The following is a 14,393-nucleotide window of genomic DNA, read 5'->3' as shown; positions in this document are numbered from 1 at the left end:
GGGGCGGGCAGTTGCCGTGGCAGCAGGTGAGTGACGTGCGTAGGGAAGCGGCGCCATGGGCGGCTCGGCTAGTCTGATACCGCGGGACCTGCTGGGCGAGTACCAGGTACCGACACCGGCCCCGGGGGAGAGGGGCGGCTGCAGGGGGGGTGGGCACGGGAGGGCGGCGCGGTCCCGAGGCGGAAGGCGCCCAGAGGCCAAGGATCCTATGGCTGGGGTGCCCTGGGTCAGGCCTTGGCCCCCGTACCGGTGCTGACCCCGGTGTCGGTGCTGACCCGTGCTCTCCCCGCAGGAGCTGACGTTCCTGAGCAAGCAGGAGATCTTGCTGTAAGTACCACCGGGCGGAATACCGTAAGTGGGGCGGGATGGAGGCGCGAACCCTGGCGCCCCGTGCCCCCGGCGCCAGCCAGGTCCCGCGGGTCCTCAGCCTCTGCCGCGGCGTACGGAGAGCTCTGGCTCTGCCCCGGGGCTCCCGTTCCGCCGAGACGCCCAGCTGAGCAGGGCGGTGCCGGTGGCACTCCCTAGCAGCCGGCGGGCGAAGGTCCGCGGGTGCTGCTGGCGGCGCGGGCCGGGCCGGGCCGGTGACGCCCTGGCCCGCGGCGTAGGGGCTGGAGGGCCGGCCCGAACCCACGGTGACCCCTCTGAAGCCCCGGACCTCGGGGTGGGCAGCAGACAGACCGGCTCCTCTCCCTGGTCCCGGGAGCAGCTGTGGGACCCCCGGCCGACACGCTCCCGCCCGGCAAAGTTGGCAGGAGCTGTGGGAACGGGCCGCACGGCCCTGGGAAGCGCGGCTGGTGCCCAGACGGGCTACTGCCTTCCCGCTCGCACCACAGAGCCGCTCTTTTTCTTGCCTCTTAAAGTGCCTACAAGAGGTTCAGTGAACTGCTGCCAAAGGAGGAGAGGGAGAGCGCCATCTCCGCGCGGGTTCCCAAGAGCCACATCCTGACGCTGCCTGAGCTGCGGGTATGGTGCCTGGCAGGCACGGGACACTGCTGCTCCTGGGTTAAGGGCGTGTTTTGGCAGGGCCCCATGTATCCACCACGGCCTCGCTGTGCCAGCGCTCTGTCCTCAGCTGTGCCAACAAAGAGCTTCCTTATCCCCACCGAGCAACTGAGGATCCCAGGGATCCCTGCTGTGGAGGATCCTGGAGATTCCTGCTCTGCCACAAAGGATCTTGCTTATCCCGGCTGCACGGGGCTGCATCCTGGGAGGCAGGTTTGACCATGCCATGGGTGACAGAGCAGTGGCAGAGTGGGACACCTGCTCACCTGCCAAAACAGTAGCCACAGCCAGTGTGTGCCTGATGAAGCCAGAATGGCCCAGCCCTGCCTGAGCCATTCCCATGTCTACAGGCAAACCCCTTCCAGCACCGGATCTGCCATGTGTTCTCAACCTCAGAGACCGGGGATGACAGCATGTCGTTTGAAGACTTCCTCGATATGCTGAGTGTCTTCAGCGATTCCGCCACCTCTGACATCAAATCCCACTATGCCTTCCGCATCTTTGGTAAGGCTGGAGACAGGTGCAGTGTTCTGGGATCCCTGCACCTTGGGGAAGCAGGAGCAGGGTGATGAATCAATGTTCAGAAGGGCTGGCAGTGCCCTTGGAGCACCCACCTGGATGGTGGCTTTAGGAACTCCCTGTGGGAATGGGTGGTTTGGCACAGTGAGGTGCACGGAGCAGTGCAGTGCCGGTGCTTGTGACTCTCTGGGGTCACTGTGGCCCTGCTAAAACCTACCTTTTCCCTCCCCACAGACTTTGATGAAGATGGGATTCTAGACAGGAAGGACCTGGAGCAACTGGTGAACTGCCTGACAGGGCAGGGTGAGGAGTCCCGGCTGAGCAGCGCAGAGATGGAGCAGCTCATCCAAAATGTGAGGCCAGCTGGCCAGGGCACGGGCATTGCATGGCCCCAGGCACAGAGCTCACCGCTCGCCTTCCCCACAGATCCTGGAGGAGTCCGACATCGACAAGGACGGCACCATCAACCTCTCTGAATTCCAGCACGTTGTGTCCCGCTCCCCGGACTTTGCCAGGTGCGGTGGTCTCCAGAGGCTGGCTGGGGGTTTATCACCCTGATTGCTGAGCTGGCACTGGGGCAGAGCTAGTGGTGGCAGGAGGGCAGGGCTGCCCTGTGCCAAGTCAGCCGTAATGGCAGAGGGAACTGCATCCCATGCTGGCTCTGCATCCCAGGCTGGCTCTACACAGCCTCTCCTGCATGGGGATTCTGGTTCCTGCAGTGCTGGGTGCTTGTAAACCCTTTGTGTGACCTAGCAAGCAGGTGCAGAACCTGTCATGTCTCTTGCAGCTCCTTCAAGATTGTCCTGTGAGCCTTGTGGCTGTCCAGCAGCACTCCTCCAGTTCCTCCAGCACTCCTCCAGTTCCTGCAGCTCTTTGTAGGCTCAGCCATTTCCTCTTTCAGGGAGCACAGGCCTGGCCCCTCAATGGCCTGGCTGTGCTGAAATGCCTTGGGCAGGAACCCTCCTGCTCCCCTCTCAGGTGCTTGCTTGGCAGCAGGGGGTCCCAGGAATCTGCCTCTCCTGCAGCCCCTCTGCACTCCTAGCACTGGAATTTGAATCCCTATGCATTCCAAGGGCAGCTCTGCAAGTGAGGGAGGAAGAGCTGCTCTTGCCTGCACCAGCACCGCCCCTCTCTGCCCTCAGGACCAATTCCTATGTTGTGCCTTCCAGCAGCAGGCAGGGAGCTGCCTCCCCTGCCAGCCTCTTCCTGCCTCTCCTGTGTTTCTGGGAGCCTCCCTGCTGCCACACAGATCCATTTCTCTGAGCAATAACGTGAACATGGATCCTCTGAGCAATAACCAAAATGTGGATCATTTTTCATGACCAATAACCCAAACGGGGGTGCTTTCTCTGAGCAGTCACTCAAGTGTCACTGTACAGGTGCCACCCCACAGCAGAGCTGTTCCCCACGGCTGTGCTCAGAGCCTGCTCTCCTCCTCCTCCTCACTTTCTCTCTCCGCCCCTCTTCTGGCTCCAGCCCAGCAGCTGCTCTGCTGCCCTGGCCTCTTCCTCCCCCAGTCCTTGCGAGGACACAATTAAAGGGCTCCGGTTTCACCCTTGCTCTTTGCTGCCTTTGTCCAGCTGTGGGACGGGTGCCACGAGGGTGTTGGGGACATTGGCTCCTGCCAGGCCCCTCTGCTTGTGTGCCAGCCACCACTCTAGGGGATAGGTTCCATGTCCAGCTCCACGACAGCCCTTTCTGTGGACCACCTCCTTCCCTCCGTCCTCCACACTGGGATCCTTCTGGCAGCACAAAGAGCTCAGCACTGGAGGCACCAAGGGAAATCCTGGGCAGGCGAGTGGTACCATCATTGCGGGCAGCACCAGGGTCCTTTGTCCTTGTTCCGGCATCGTCTCTGCCCTGGCCTGCAGCCAGTGGCCCTGCCAGGCCTAGTGTGGGGCCTGGAGCCCCCCGAGCCCCCATGCTGGGGCAAAGCAGCTGATGGCTCTCAGGGCTTTGGCATGGCTGTTTCTCACACAGTGGCTCCTGCTCCTGGCGCTGCCAGCCCTTCCAGCTCACTGCCCCATGGTGCTGACGGTATCTGCACGCTGAGAGGCCTGTGCCCCTGCAGCCCCAGGGCCATGTCTGCTGGAAGCTCACCAGCCAACGCCTCCAGTGGCTTTTTTGATGTCCCAGAACAGGCTGTGCAGGAAGTTCAGTGCATGGGTCCAGCTGGGAGCAAGGCAGTGCTGGTCCCTCGGGGGAATCCTGCCTGGACACGCCAGCTCTGTGTGGAGCTCACCATTTCCCCCAGCCCTGACCTGGCACTGCTGGTGCTTCCCAGTTGTGTGAGGGCTCAAAAGCAGCACTGCACTGCAATCCCAGTCCTGGCCCGCAGCCACCATGGAGTCAGGTCCTGCTGGCAAAGCGTCCAGGGTCTGCCCACAGCAAAGTGGGATGGGGACAAGGACCTGGTGCTCCCTGGGCAGGCAGTGGGTCCCACATGTAGCACAACACTGTAGTCCTGGGAAGGGGGCTCTCACAGCCTCTTTCCTGCTGGGGGCTGCCCTCCTCCCAGCCCCAGGCACCAAATTTTCTTACTCCTGGTCACCTCTGCCTTCTGCTGTTTCTTATGATACCAGGATGGCATCACCCCAGTGCTCTGTGCTCCCCCACCACAGGGACTCCCTGCTCTGCCTGCACCACACTGCCACAGCACGGGCCTCCAGGCACAACAGCCCCAGGACAGCCGAGGGCTGCCCGAGTGACAGCATGCCAGCAGGTCACAGGGACTGTCGGCACAGCCCCAGGCAGTGTTCCTCCACAGGCACACAGCCACTGTCCCTGCAGCGTGCCCTGGCCCAACGCTCAGCCAAGCACATGAGGAGGGAACTCCGCAGATCTGATGGCCAGGAAAGTCCTCTGGCTCCCTCTGAAGCCATGGGCAGATCTTCCTCCAACTGCAGTGAGAGGCAGACATGGCTCCTCTCCATGGGGTTAACTGGGATGGTTCTGGCCTAGGAAGGCACTCAGCCCTGCCGCACACACACGTGTCTGAAGGACTTTATATAAAAACAACAGACGTTTCCTCACACGCACATGGGGCCGCGGGGGTGTCCCTGCCCACCCAGCGTGGGGGAAGCTGCTCCCAGCTACCCTTCCCCGGACACAATTCACATTTTCCACATATTAAAAACGAACCAAGCACAGACACACAGCACATGCCGCGGGGCTGGCACCGCCCAGCCGCACGTGTGGCCCTGGGTCCCACAGCGGGACGTCACAGTGAGTTGGGGCACGAGGGGTCTGCGGCTGCCCCCTCCTGCCCTCTGCATAGAGGGGGTCAGGGCCCAGCAGAGCTGGGGCCGCACCAGCAGCCTGAGCCAGGAACCGTGTCTATCCCTGCAGCAGGGACACTGGGCTGGAACCGTCCTGCAGGTCCCTGGAAGGCATGTGGCACCCCTCACACCCACAGCCACCAGTACCAAGATGATGCCCAGGGAGCCCACGAGGGTTTAGACCCCACTGGCTGGTGGGTGCTGCTGCAGAGTGTGGGTGCCAGGCTCTGGGCATGCACACACAGACAACACGGACCCCAGCTGTGGCTCACGGTCCGGCGAGGCTCAGCAGAGCAGAGGAGGTCGTGGGTAAGGGCTTGGCTCTCATCCCCCTCACACCACTGAGTCCTGGATCTCGGAGCCCAGGCGCACCCGGGGTCTTTGGCAGGCGGGAGACACCTCCACGAAGCTGTCCCGGACATGGAGAGGTCTCTTCTCTGACTCAGAGAAGGTGCGTGGGGGTCCTGGGGGCTCATGCACGGGGGTACTGACAATGTAGTTGTCCTGCAGGGCCTGGTAGCCCTTGTGCTCAGGAGCCGCGCTAGGCAGGCTGCTGCCATTCAGGGGCAGACTCTCCACTGGCTTGCGGGGCGGCTTCTGGTGCCTGCCAGGGTCACTGGGCTCCAGCAAGGCCTTCATGCCGTCACGATGCCGGTGCAGGACAAAGAAGGCCAGCACGAGGACGGCAGCAGCAAAGAGCACACACATCACCAGGAACTCAGTCCAGTAGGTCTTGCCGTCCAGCCGTGCTGCAGCACTTCCCACCGCTGACGTGCTCCGGGATGTGCTGACTGTCTCCAGGGTGTCGCGGCCAGCAGCCACCTTCCTGCCAGAGTCTGGTGGCCCAAGGGCTGGCTCTTGCACGCCCACGCAGTAGCTGGCCATCAGCTTGCGGAATCCCTCCTCCAGTGACCAGCACTCATAGGTGCCTGCACGCTCTGGGCTGCCCACCAGAATGAGGGCCCCGTCGGGCAGCACCAGGTAGGAGGCGTTGACAGGTGCCCCATCATGCAGCCAGCGCCGTGAGGCCAGGTTGGAGAGCAGCCGGCACGGCAGCGGCCGCACCGCATTGGGAGGCAGCTGGATCTGCTGGCACGGTGCACCTGAGGCTGCAGATAGAACCCATGGGGACATCAGGGAGGGGACCCCAGCTGTGGGCAGGGGGCTGATGGGAGTGTGGTGGAGCAGGAGTCTGGGGTGTGTGGGAGCCCCCGGGACACGTGCTCACACAGCAGCACCAGTGGGAGCTCACCTGGGGGCAGGAGGATGCGAGGACGGGGCTGGGAGGCATTGGCCAGCTGGCAGAGCCGCTCCGTGTCAGCATCCTCGATGTCCTGTGCCCAGAGCCTGGGAACAGAGTGAGGGCAGGGCAGTAGGGTGCCGTGAGGTGCAGGGGGATGGAAGAGGGTGCAGCACTTACTGTGGATGTGCCGGGGGATGTGGGGTGACCCTGCGGCAGGCACCCCGGCTCCAGGCGCAGAAGGGGTCCCGTGCCAGCACACATTCCCCACAGCTGCGGTACAGGCTGCAGTTGGCAAAGGGCACCTGGGCCACTGCTGTGTAGGTGGCTGCATAGACAAGGCCCTGCGGGAGGGGACATGCTGGGGTCAGCAGGGTGGGCTTCTGCACACCCCTGACTTCCCAGGTCTCTGTCCCCCAGCCCACAAACAGGACCTGCCCCAAGCAGGCTGAGCCCCCAGTGCCCCCCTTGCCCTGGCTCCTGCCTGGTCCTGGTCCAGCAGCAGCTGGAGAATGGGCTGCCCAGCAGGGAAGAGGCGGATCTCCTCAATGATGTGCACTCCGTGGTTCACCCGCACAGCTTTGTGCAGCCGCCCATCATCTGCAAACAGAGGGGCTGTGCTGAACAGGGCTGGGGTGCATGGTACACACCCTGCCCCGCCAGAGCCCGCCTGCACCCACCCGTGCCCAGGAAGAGGACATCATAGGTGCTGTGCAGGCCCTGCGCACGGTGCACGCCGATCTGCTGGTAGCGCCGGTGGCTCTGCAGCAGCAGGGGCTGGCTGCGCACGGGGCTGTCCATCAGGAAGTGGTCCTTGATAAAGTTCAGCACCCGATCTGGCATCTGCAGTGATGAATTGATCTTCAGGTGCCGTGTGTGGCTGGTGATGCACTGCAGGGAAAGGAAGGGGCTCAGCAGGGCCTGGGGAAGTGGGTGGGTACCATGCTGTGGCAGCCACTGGGACCAGGAGAGCAACGGGGGCAGTGCTGCACCCTGTGCTTAGGCAGGCGCCAAGCGACCACCTACCATGCCTGGCCGGGGCTCTGGTACAGGGCCGGTGTCTGTGTACCACTGCTGCGTTTCGCGGTTCACCTCCTTGTAGAGCCCACCAAAGGCACGCTGCACACTGCGCATGGGGAAGGCGCAGACGGCCGAGCTGCCCAGTCCACCCTTGTTCCTGGTGGGGAGAGGCAGAGCCCATGGCAAGATCAGGCCCTGGCTCTGACGAGCCCCCCATGCTGCCCTGGGTCCCCACCACTCACCACTGCGAGGTGAAGACACCGTAGAAGAGTGTCTCCCTCCAGTGCAGCTCGCCCGGGGTGAGCACAAAGATGTCCTGCAGCACGTTGAAGGGGAACCCGTCCTCAGGGTGTGAGCAGAGCAGCTGTGCCTTCAGGAAGGTTGTCCACCGCCGCTGCAGCACGCGCTCCCCGCCCTGGTCCCCCTGCACAGCACAGTAGGTCAGGGTGCGATGCCATGGCCATAGCCGCAGGGAACCCCACGGGCTGAGTGAATGGAGCAGGGGTCCAGGCACCAAGGGCTGGAGATATGCAGGATGGTACCACATCCCCCCCCGCCCCAGAAGTGAGTCACACCCCAGGCACAGCCCCCACACAGCCCTGCTGCCTTATGCCTACCTTGCATACACGTGCAATGCGGGAGACGATGGTGTTCTCAAAATAGTCAAACTCCTTCCCGGTCTCACTGAAGAAGAAGTAGACCTTGTCGTCGTCGCCCTCGGGGTTGCCAGCAGGGAGGCTCTCCCGCAGGTAGGCTGAGCCCACGAACGCTGGGTCTGGGGGCACAAGGACCCTCAGCACCACTGGCCCCATCCCTCACCTCCCACCCCTTGGGGGAGAGGGACCCCAACCAGGCGTGCCAGCCCCGGCACTCACCTTGCAGCCAATTGAGAGAGTTCTCGGTCTTGAGGGCGATGCGACTCTCCTGGCTGCGGGAGATGGTCGGCTCATTGCCCTGGAAGTTGCTGACGGTCCCGGCGTAGAGCTCGCCGTCTGCCAAAGACATATTCCCGCTGGGACCTGCCATGCGCCACCAGCACGAGCCTGCTTCCTGCTGGGGTCTGTGATAGCCTGGCCTTGGCTCAGCTTGGCCGGGCAGACGCAGGGAGGGGGAGGCACAGGAAGGAGGGCAAAGGTCCCAGGGCACTGCAGGGAGGGTGAGGGTTCCAGGGTGGCACAGAGGCAGTGCAAGGAGGAAGGGCAAGGGTCCCAGGGTGTTGTGCCTTACCGACCATGACAGCTGTGGAGCGGTACTCAGGGTCAAAGGGACAGCGTCCCTTCCCGTCCTCCAATACCACCTTCCCCGATGCGTCCCGCTCCAGGCTGAAGTGCTGCACGTTCTGCAGCAGGATGAGGCTGTAGCACTTGTCCCAGTGCCAAGGACCCCACTGAAGGGCCCTGATGGTATAGGGGGACCTGCAGGGGATCCTGTTCCTGTACTCACAATGTAGGCGCAAGCCGGGCTAAAGGCGCAGGTCCCACAGGTGTACAGGTGGGTGCTGTTCAGCTGCAGCAGCAGCTTGATGTAGTTGTGACAGTCCCTCTGTGGGGGTCAGAGGACCCAACTCAGCCCTTGGCTCAGCTGTCTCACCCACACCCACCCCACACAGGGCACTGCCCACTCCCACCACAGCCCCCGATGCCTGCTGGCAATGGGGCTCACCTGGGGGTCCTTGCCTTTGAACACACACTGCCTCTTCTTCTCCTCATCTGCACTCCACAGCAGCTGTGGAGAAGCGACAGTCACTGGGAGCCCCCCCATCCCTGGCTGGTCCACGGACACACTCCTTCGGCTTGTTCATAGCAACCACATCCTCCCCACCTCAAACATCCTGCTCTGGGGCAGTTGCTCCTGAATGCGTGATGGCTCACACAGACCCGAAATGCTGACGGGGAGGGCATCCCCTGCACTCCAGCTAGTTGGGTGCCCCCTCCCTCCCCAAGGGCAGCCCAGCCCATCCCTGGGCTCACCCTACGAACTGGGGAGCTGGGCTGAAAGTTGCTGGTGTTGAGGGTGAGGAGCAGTTCCCGCGCCCCCAGGTAGAGGGTCCCACCGTCCGGGCTCAGCAGGAGGGCCGTGTAGTTGGACACACCAGGTGCCTCAAAGCGCCGCACTACTCTCTCGGCTGAGTCTGTGGGGCAAGAGCGACAGGCATCAGCCTCGTGCTGGTGCCTGACCCCCAGGACCCTGCACCATGGCTGCTCCTTGCCCCTCTGCCCAGCACCTTGGCCATGCCACCCACCCGGAGCAGCCAGGGCCAGATCCGGCTCTGCCCACACTGCCAGACACGTGTGTCACCACACACTGCAGTGAACTGCACAGGGCCGCAGTAGTGCCCAAGGGCACCCACGAGGCACAGCTGTGTCCAGGCCCCGAGGACGCCACAACAGCCTTGCCTAGCACTGGGGCAGCTGCCCAGCCACGTCCAGCCCTAGAGCTCAACCCTGCAGCATGGGAAGCTCAGCCCAGCCTAGGCCCACAGGGACCCCAACCTCACCGCAGGGGGAGGTGAGTGCCGGGAGTATCTTCCTGCCCCAGCCCGAAGGGCTCAGCCTCTGCCAGAGACAGGGCTCAGCCCAGTGCTGCAGGTGCTGGATGCGGGGCTCAGCCTGGTGCTGTCCACACCGGCCCGCGGGGCTCAGCCCATGCCGGACATGGGGCAGTGGCCATGCTGAGTCAGGGAGCGCCTGTCCTGTCCCATCCCATCCCGTCCTGTCCCGCGTGGGTGGCCTGGCCCCGGAAGCCTTTCCTCTCCTCCCGCCGCTCTGAATCAGATGGGCCTGGCTGAGTGAATGGGACACGTAGGGCTGACTCACACTGCCAACTCCCTGACCCCTGATACTCTGGGGACTCCCTGACCTCCCCCAACCCCCTGCTTGCTCCCAGAGTCCTGCCAGGATAACCCCGGAGCTCCTGCCAGGCCATGACTGGTGAGAATCAGTGTGAGGGCTCAAGGACCTGTGGGGCAATGGTGCTGTGGGGTGGGACCCCGTGGCTCTCACCTCCCATCGCTCCACAAACCCCAGATGCCTCTAGATGGGCAGCATCTCCCCCACTCCGAGGGGCTCAGGTGGCCCAAGCACCACCCCAGCTCTCCCACAGTGGTGCAGAAAGGAAGAAGCCAACAGCCCAGGGCATCCTTCTGTGAGGGGTCCTGCATGCCAGTGGCAGGGTAATGCCGCCCGTGGTGGGCAGGGCAGCGGAGGGGCAGTGGGGCCCCTGCGCCTTGCGGTGCTGTGCCAGCATGGGGAGCTAGCTGCTGGTGTGGCTGCCAAGGGACCTGTCAGGACAAGACCTGCTTCTTCCAGACAAACCTGCTGCAGGCACATCCAGTGCTCCCAGGGGAGCAGCTCCCAGCTCCTCCCTCCCACCAACCGCAGCCCCACAAGGCCGCGCTCCACGGGAGCCACCACCGGGCACACACTGGCCACTGGCCCGTGCTCCCTGCCCAGCTCCTCCCGCATCGCTGGGGTCCAGGCTGGGATCCCCAGGGACTGCCCGTGGCTGCAGCCCCACAGCTCCCACAGCTTTACAGGTGTGCAGAGTGCGGGGCAGAACCGGTCTGTGCAGGCAGGGCCAGGCAGCGTGGCTCAACACGGCACAGCACAGCATGGCATGATGCCGAGCTGGTTGTCTCACTGGATCCCAGCCTCCTGTCCAGCTCAGCAGGTCCCACATCTGCTGGTGCCACCACGGCCGTGGCCAGTGGTCATGGGAGCATGTGGTGGGGCCACATCTATACCAGTGAGCTGCAGCATGCTGAGCCAGGGAGTGCTCCCAGCTGCCCAAACCATGGCACTCTCCCAGGCCACCCAGCACAGGATGGGATGGGCTTTGCTGGCCAGCAGCAGCTGGATCCAGCCACCTTCTGGCAGCACAGCCGTGGCTAGCTCCCCCACATGGCACAGCTGCCAGGGCTGAGGCCAAGCAGCACGCCCCACTGCTCGCTCACCCTGTGCCAGCTGCTGGGGGGATCTGCAGGGCAGGAGGGGGCTGCAACCAGGCCCCTCACTCGTTACAGCTCTGTCCTGGCCCAGCACCCTCCTAGATGCCCTTCCCTGGCTCCTGCCCAGTGCAGCCCCCAGCACTTTGGGGCCATGCAGCTGACAGGTGGTTGCAGTGGGGCTCAGAGCTGTCCAGAGCCGAGCACTGCACAGTAAGGGGCTGTGGCGTGTCCCCCACCCCAGGGACATACTGAGCAGGGAGGGAGCCCACGGGGAGAGTCCCCCGGCCGGCTCAGCCCACCCCATCTTGTACCGAACACGGCTGCCACCACTGCCCTGCTTGCGGAGGCACAAGTACCCCTGAGTGCCCCAGACACACCCACCCTCGGTGTCGGTCTGGACACAGGGTGCGTGTCCCTACACCCCGCAGCATCCCCGAGGCTCTGCCCCAGCCCTTGCTCCACGTCCCGCGGACAGAGGGTTCCCCGTGTCCTGGGGAGCTGGCGGGGCTGTGCAGCCTCGGCAGTGTCACACGGCGTTTCCACGCGGCGTAGAGAGCCCGGGGGGACGCGGGACGCTCCGCCGCCCCGGGGGAGACGCCAGCCGGAGCCCTCGGCGGGGCCTGACTCCCTTCCCCGGTGCCAGGGGACCCTCACCCACCGAAGGTCGGCGGACACTCACCGTAGGGCAGGCTGACCCGCGGGACAGGCTCCGGAGCCGCCGAGAGCAGCAGCGCCGCCAGGACCGGCAGCACTGGCCGCGCCGCCATCCCGGACCGAGCCGCGGGGCTCCGCCGCGGCCGCGAAGCCGCCCGGGCGCTGCAGACCTGCGGGGAGAGAAGGGGCTCAGCGGCTTGGTACGGCACGGCCCGGCCCCGCCGCCCGCCCAGCGCCGCCCCGCCCGCCCCGGGGCTGCCCGCCCGCCGCTCGGCACCGGGCGTAGCAGCCACGGTCGGAGCCCCGCCCGGCCGGACCGAACCGAACCGGACCGAGCCTTACTGATCTGTCCCCGAGCCGTACCCAGTCGTTCCCGGCCGTACCGATCCGCTCCAGCTGCCCCAGCCCCGCCGGTGCCCCGGGCGGGGTGGGCCGCTCGGAAGAGGAGGCGGACGGTTCCCCGCCGGTACCGCCCCCACCCCGCCCCAGCGGGACCCGGCCTCAGCCCCCGCCCAGCGGCCGTCACGGTCCGGAGGGGACGGGGCTTTGTCCCCGGCAGCTGGGGACTCCCTGCAACCTCCTCCATCCCCGCGGCAGGGATCCCGTGGAGAGGGGGCCGAGGGGTTCCAGGAGGGGCTGGCTGGGAGTATATCATGCTGTCGCCGGAAAGACTGTCCCGGGTGTGTCTTACTGTCCTGGGAACAGCTCGGCCCCATGGCTGCTACCAGAGCCACCCCCTAGCCCCTCAGCGGTGCCCCACGGGCACTCTGCTGGGGCTGGGGGCTCTGGCCAGCACAGCCCAGCGCTCCCTGCCCTCCCCTCGGGAGCGATGGGGTACCACGGGGTGCCTGTGCCTGCCCCACCACGGGCAGACCTGGCTGGCACCGGTGTCCCCACAGGTAGCACTCGGCACGGGCGACACATCCCTGCCAGCCCCTGTGCCCGTCCCAGGGGTCCCGGTGTGGCCATGCTGCCGAGCAAGTAGTGCTGGGCAAGATCCTCTGCCTGGCCTTTGGTGGGCTCTGTCCCTGGCCAGGGTGTGGGGAGGGCTCACAGCCCCCACAGCCCTCAGAACACTGCCCACCCGGCCAGCAGCTCCCACGCAACTGTTATTAATGACAACTCCTTATATCACCATGGCAACGGGGACAGAGGGGACAGAGGGATGGGGTCCAGGGATTCCCCTGCAGTAGGCAGCTCTCCTGGGGCCAGGGTACCCAGTGCTGCCCTCCCAGTGTGGGGCAGAGCTTCCCATGTCCTTCTTGGTCAGTCCCAGCCCTGGACCCCAATGGTGGGACCCACTGAGAAGACCCCACCCAGGAGAAATGTTCCCCACACTCCTGGGACAACTGTATCCACACTCCTTAGATGTCTGTGCCCACACTCTTAGGACAGCTGTGCCCATACTCCCCCACTCTTCCCGCTTGGCACTGCTGGATGGTGCCCGCTCACAGGCCATACCTGATGTCCAGGGGCTGGGGCTCTGGGGTGCCCCTCTGCCCCAACTCGACCTTGCTCCCTTCCTGTCCCCACAGCTCCCGCTGCTCTTGACGGAGCCCGACGCTCCTTCCCAGGCCTGGGACAGTCCCACAGCTCCACCCCAGCCTTATCAGCACCCTTTGCCCGGGAAGTGGCACAGGACAGGACAGGACTCCACGTCACCCTGAATGGGGTGGGAGCAGACACTCACCCTGCAGCCATAGCTCCCTATCCCATGCCACCTCATGGCATCTTGGGGGGCTCCAGGGACCTGGTTGTCACCTGTGCATGGCCATGGTAGTGTTGTGTCAGCACCCTGGTGTGATGGCACGCAGTGAGGACAAGAGCCCCTGTGGGGAGGGCAGCTTCTCTGGGGTGAGCAGGGAGGGCAGGAGCAGGAGGGAAGGGACAGGCAGGGAGGAAAAGAAGGGCAGGAGCAGGCAGGGAGGAAGGCCAGGAACAGGCAGCAGAACCAGGCCGGAGCCTGTGCCTTTAAGCACTACTCCAGTGCTGCTGGCAGCCAGGGCTGTTTACGCCAAACTCCCATTTATCTCCCGTCCTGCCCACGCAGCTGCCAGCGGGGCAGCGCCGGGGGCACCCGCAGCACCCTGCCCTGCTCTGCACTCGCGCAGGCCTGTGCGTGCCCCACGCCCTGCTGCAGGCATTGGCACGCACCAGTGCGGCGGCTGTGCCACCCTCCCCGCCCGCTGCCGGCAATGGGGAAACCTCTCTGGGTGTCTGGGCAGCACCAAAACCTGTGGCCTGGGGTCAGCAGGCAGGCAGGGAAGTGGTTTCTGCACCAAATTCCCACACCAGTGCCCGCCACCCTGTTCCCACTGGCAGTGGGTGCCTGGGAAGGTGGTGATGGAATGGTGCTGCTGCTGTCTGCAGAGCGGGGACAGGGCTGCGTGTGCCTCGACGCTGCTGCTACTGCTGCCCACGAGCTCCCACATTCCTCTGCAGCCAGCCCCAGCATGGCTGGCAGCACGGGAATGGCCCCTGCTCAGAGACCTGCAACCGGCTTGCACACAGCCCACACGCCCGGGCTCTCCCCACCTTCCAGGGCTCACACGCACGCCCCCGGCTCGGCTGGCTGCTGGGAGCTGCCAGACAGCAGCCGGCAGTGCCTCCTCTCAGCCATGCACACGCACGGTGTGTGAGCACACATGCACGCACACCTGCAGAGCGCGGCTGCGGGCCCTGCACAGTCACACAGATGCTCCAGCCCCAGCTGCTCAGCGCCGGCTGCTCGGAG

At 64.9% G+C, this 14,393-nt stretch overlaps 2 protein-coding genes across 6 annotated transcripts; one reads left to right on the top strand and one right to left on the bottom strand.

The window, feature by feature from the left end:
- Positions 1 to 15: 15 nt before the first annotated feature.
- CIB1 (calcium and integrin binding 1) lies at positions 16 to 3,079 on the top strand. The gene is made up of 7 exons (XM_032122495.1): positions 16 to 106; positions 293 to 327; positions 861 to 963; positions 1,353 to 1,506; positions 1,756 to 1,874; positions 1,948 to 2,036; positions 2,309 to 3,079. Exons 1-7 carry the CDS (start codon positions 56 to 58, stop codon positions 2,328 to 2,330), a joined length of 573 nt encoding a protein of 190 aa, XP_031978386.1. The 5' UTR covers positions 16 to 55; the 3' UTR covers positions 2,331 to 3,079.
- A 1,429-nt stretch (positions 3,080 to 4,508) lies between these two features.
- On the bottom strand, positions 4,509 to 13,186 carry SEMA4B (semaphorin 4B). Of its 5 annotated transcripts, none has more exons than XM_032122488.1 (15): positions 13,121 to 13,186; positions 11,685 to 11,829; positions 9,030 to 9,190; positions 8,722 to 8,784; positions 8,503 to 8,601; positions 8,287 to 8,398; positions 7,935 to 8,051; positions 7,677 to 7,834; positions 7,302 to 7,483; positions 7,066 to 7,216; positions 6,720 to 6,930; positions 6,524 to 6,639; positions 6,220 to 6,383; positions 6,052 to 6,146; positions 4,509 to 5,908 (listed from the first exon to the last, which is right to left on the bottom strand). In XM_032122488.1, exons 2-15 carry the CDS (start codon positions 11,770 to 11,772, stop codon positions 5,133 to 5,135), a joined length of 2,493 nt encoding a protein of 830 aa, XP_031978379.1. In that variant the 5' UTR covers positions 11,773 to 11,829; positions 13,121 to 13,186; the 3' UTR covers positions 4,509 to 5,132. The 5 variants fall into 5 exon arrangements, with proteins under 5 accessions (XP_031978379.1, XP_031978374.1, XP_031978378.1 ...); XM_032122483.1 differs by lacking the exon at positions 13,121 to 13,186 and adding an exon at positions 12,043 to 12,411; XM_032122487.1 differs by lacking the exon at positions 13,121 to 13,186 and adding an exon at positions 12,023 to 12,106.
- Between the last annotated feature and the right edge of the window lie 1,207 nt (positions 13,187 to 14,393).

This window comes from Corvus moneduloides, chromosome 13, assembly GCF_009650955.1.
Source record: "Corvus moneduloides isolate bCorMon1 chromosome 13, bCorMon1.pri, whole genome shotgun sequence".
Classification (NCBI taxonomy): domain Eukaryota; kingdom Metazoa; phylum Chordata; class Aves; order Passeriformes; family Corvidae; genus Corvus; species Corvus moneduloides.
The sequence above is the reverse complement of the archived record's forward strand: the minus strand, read 5'-3'. Positions and strand labels throughout refer to the sequence as shown.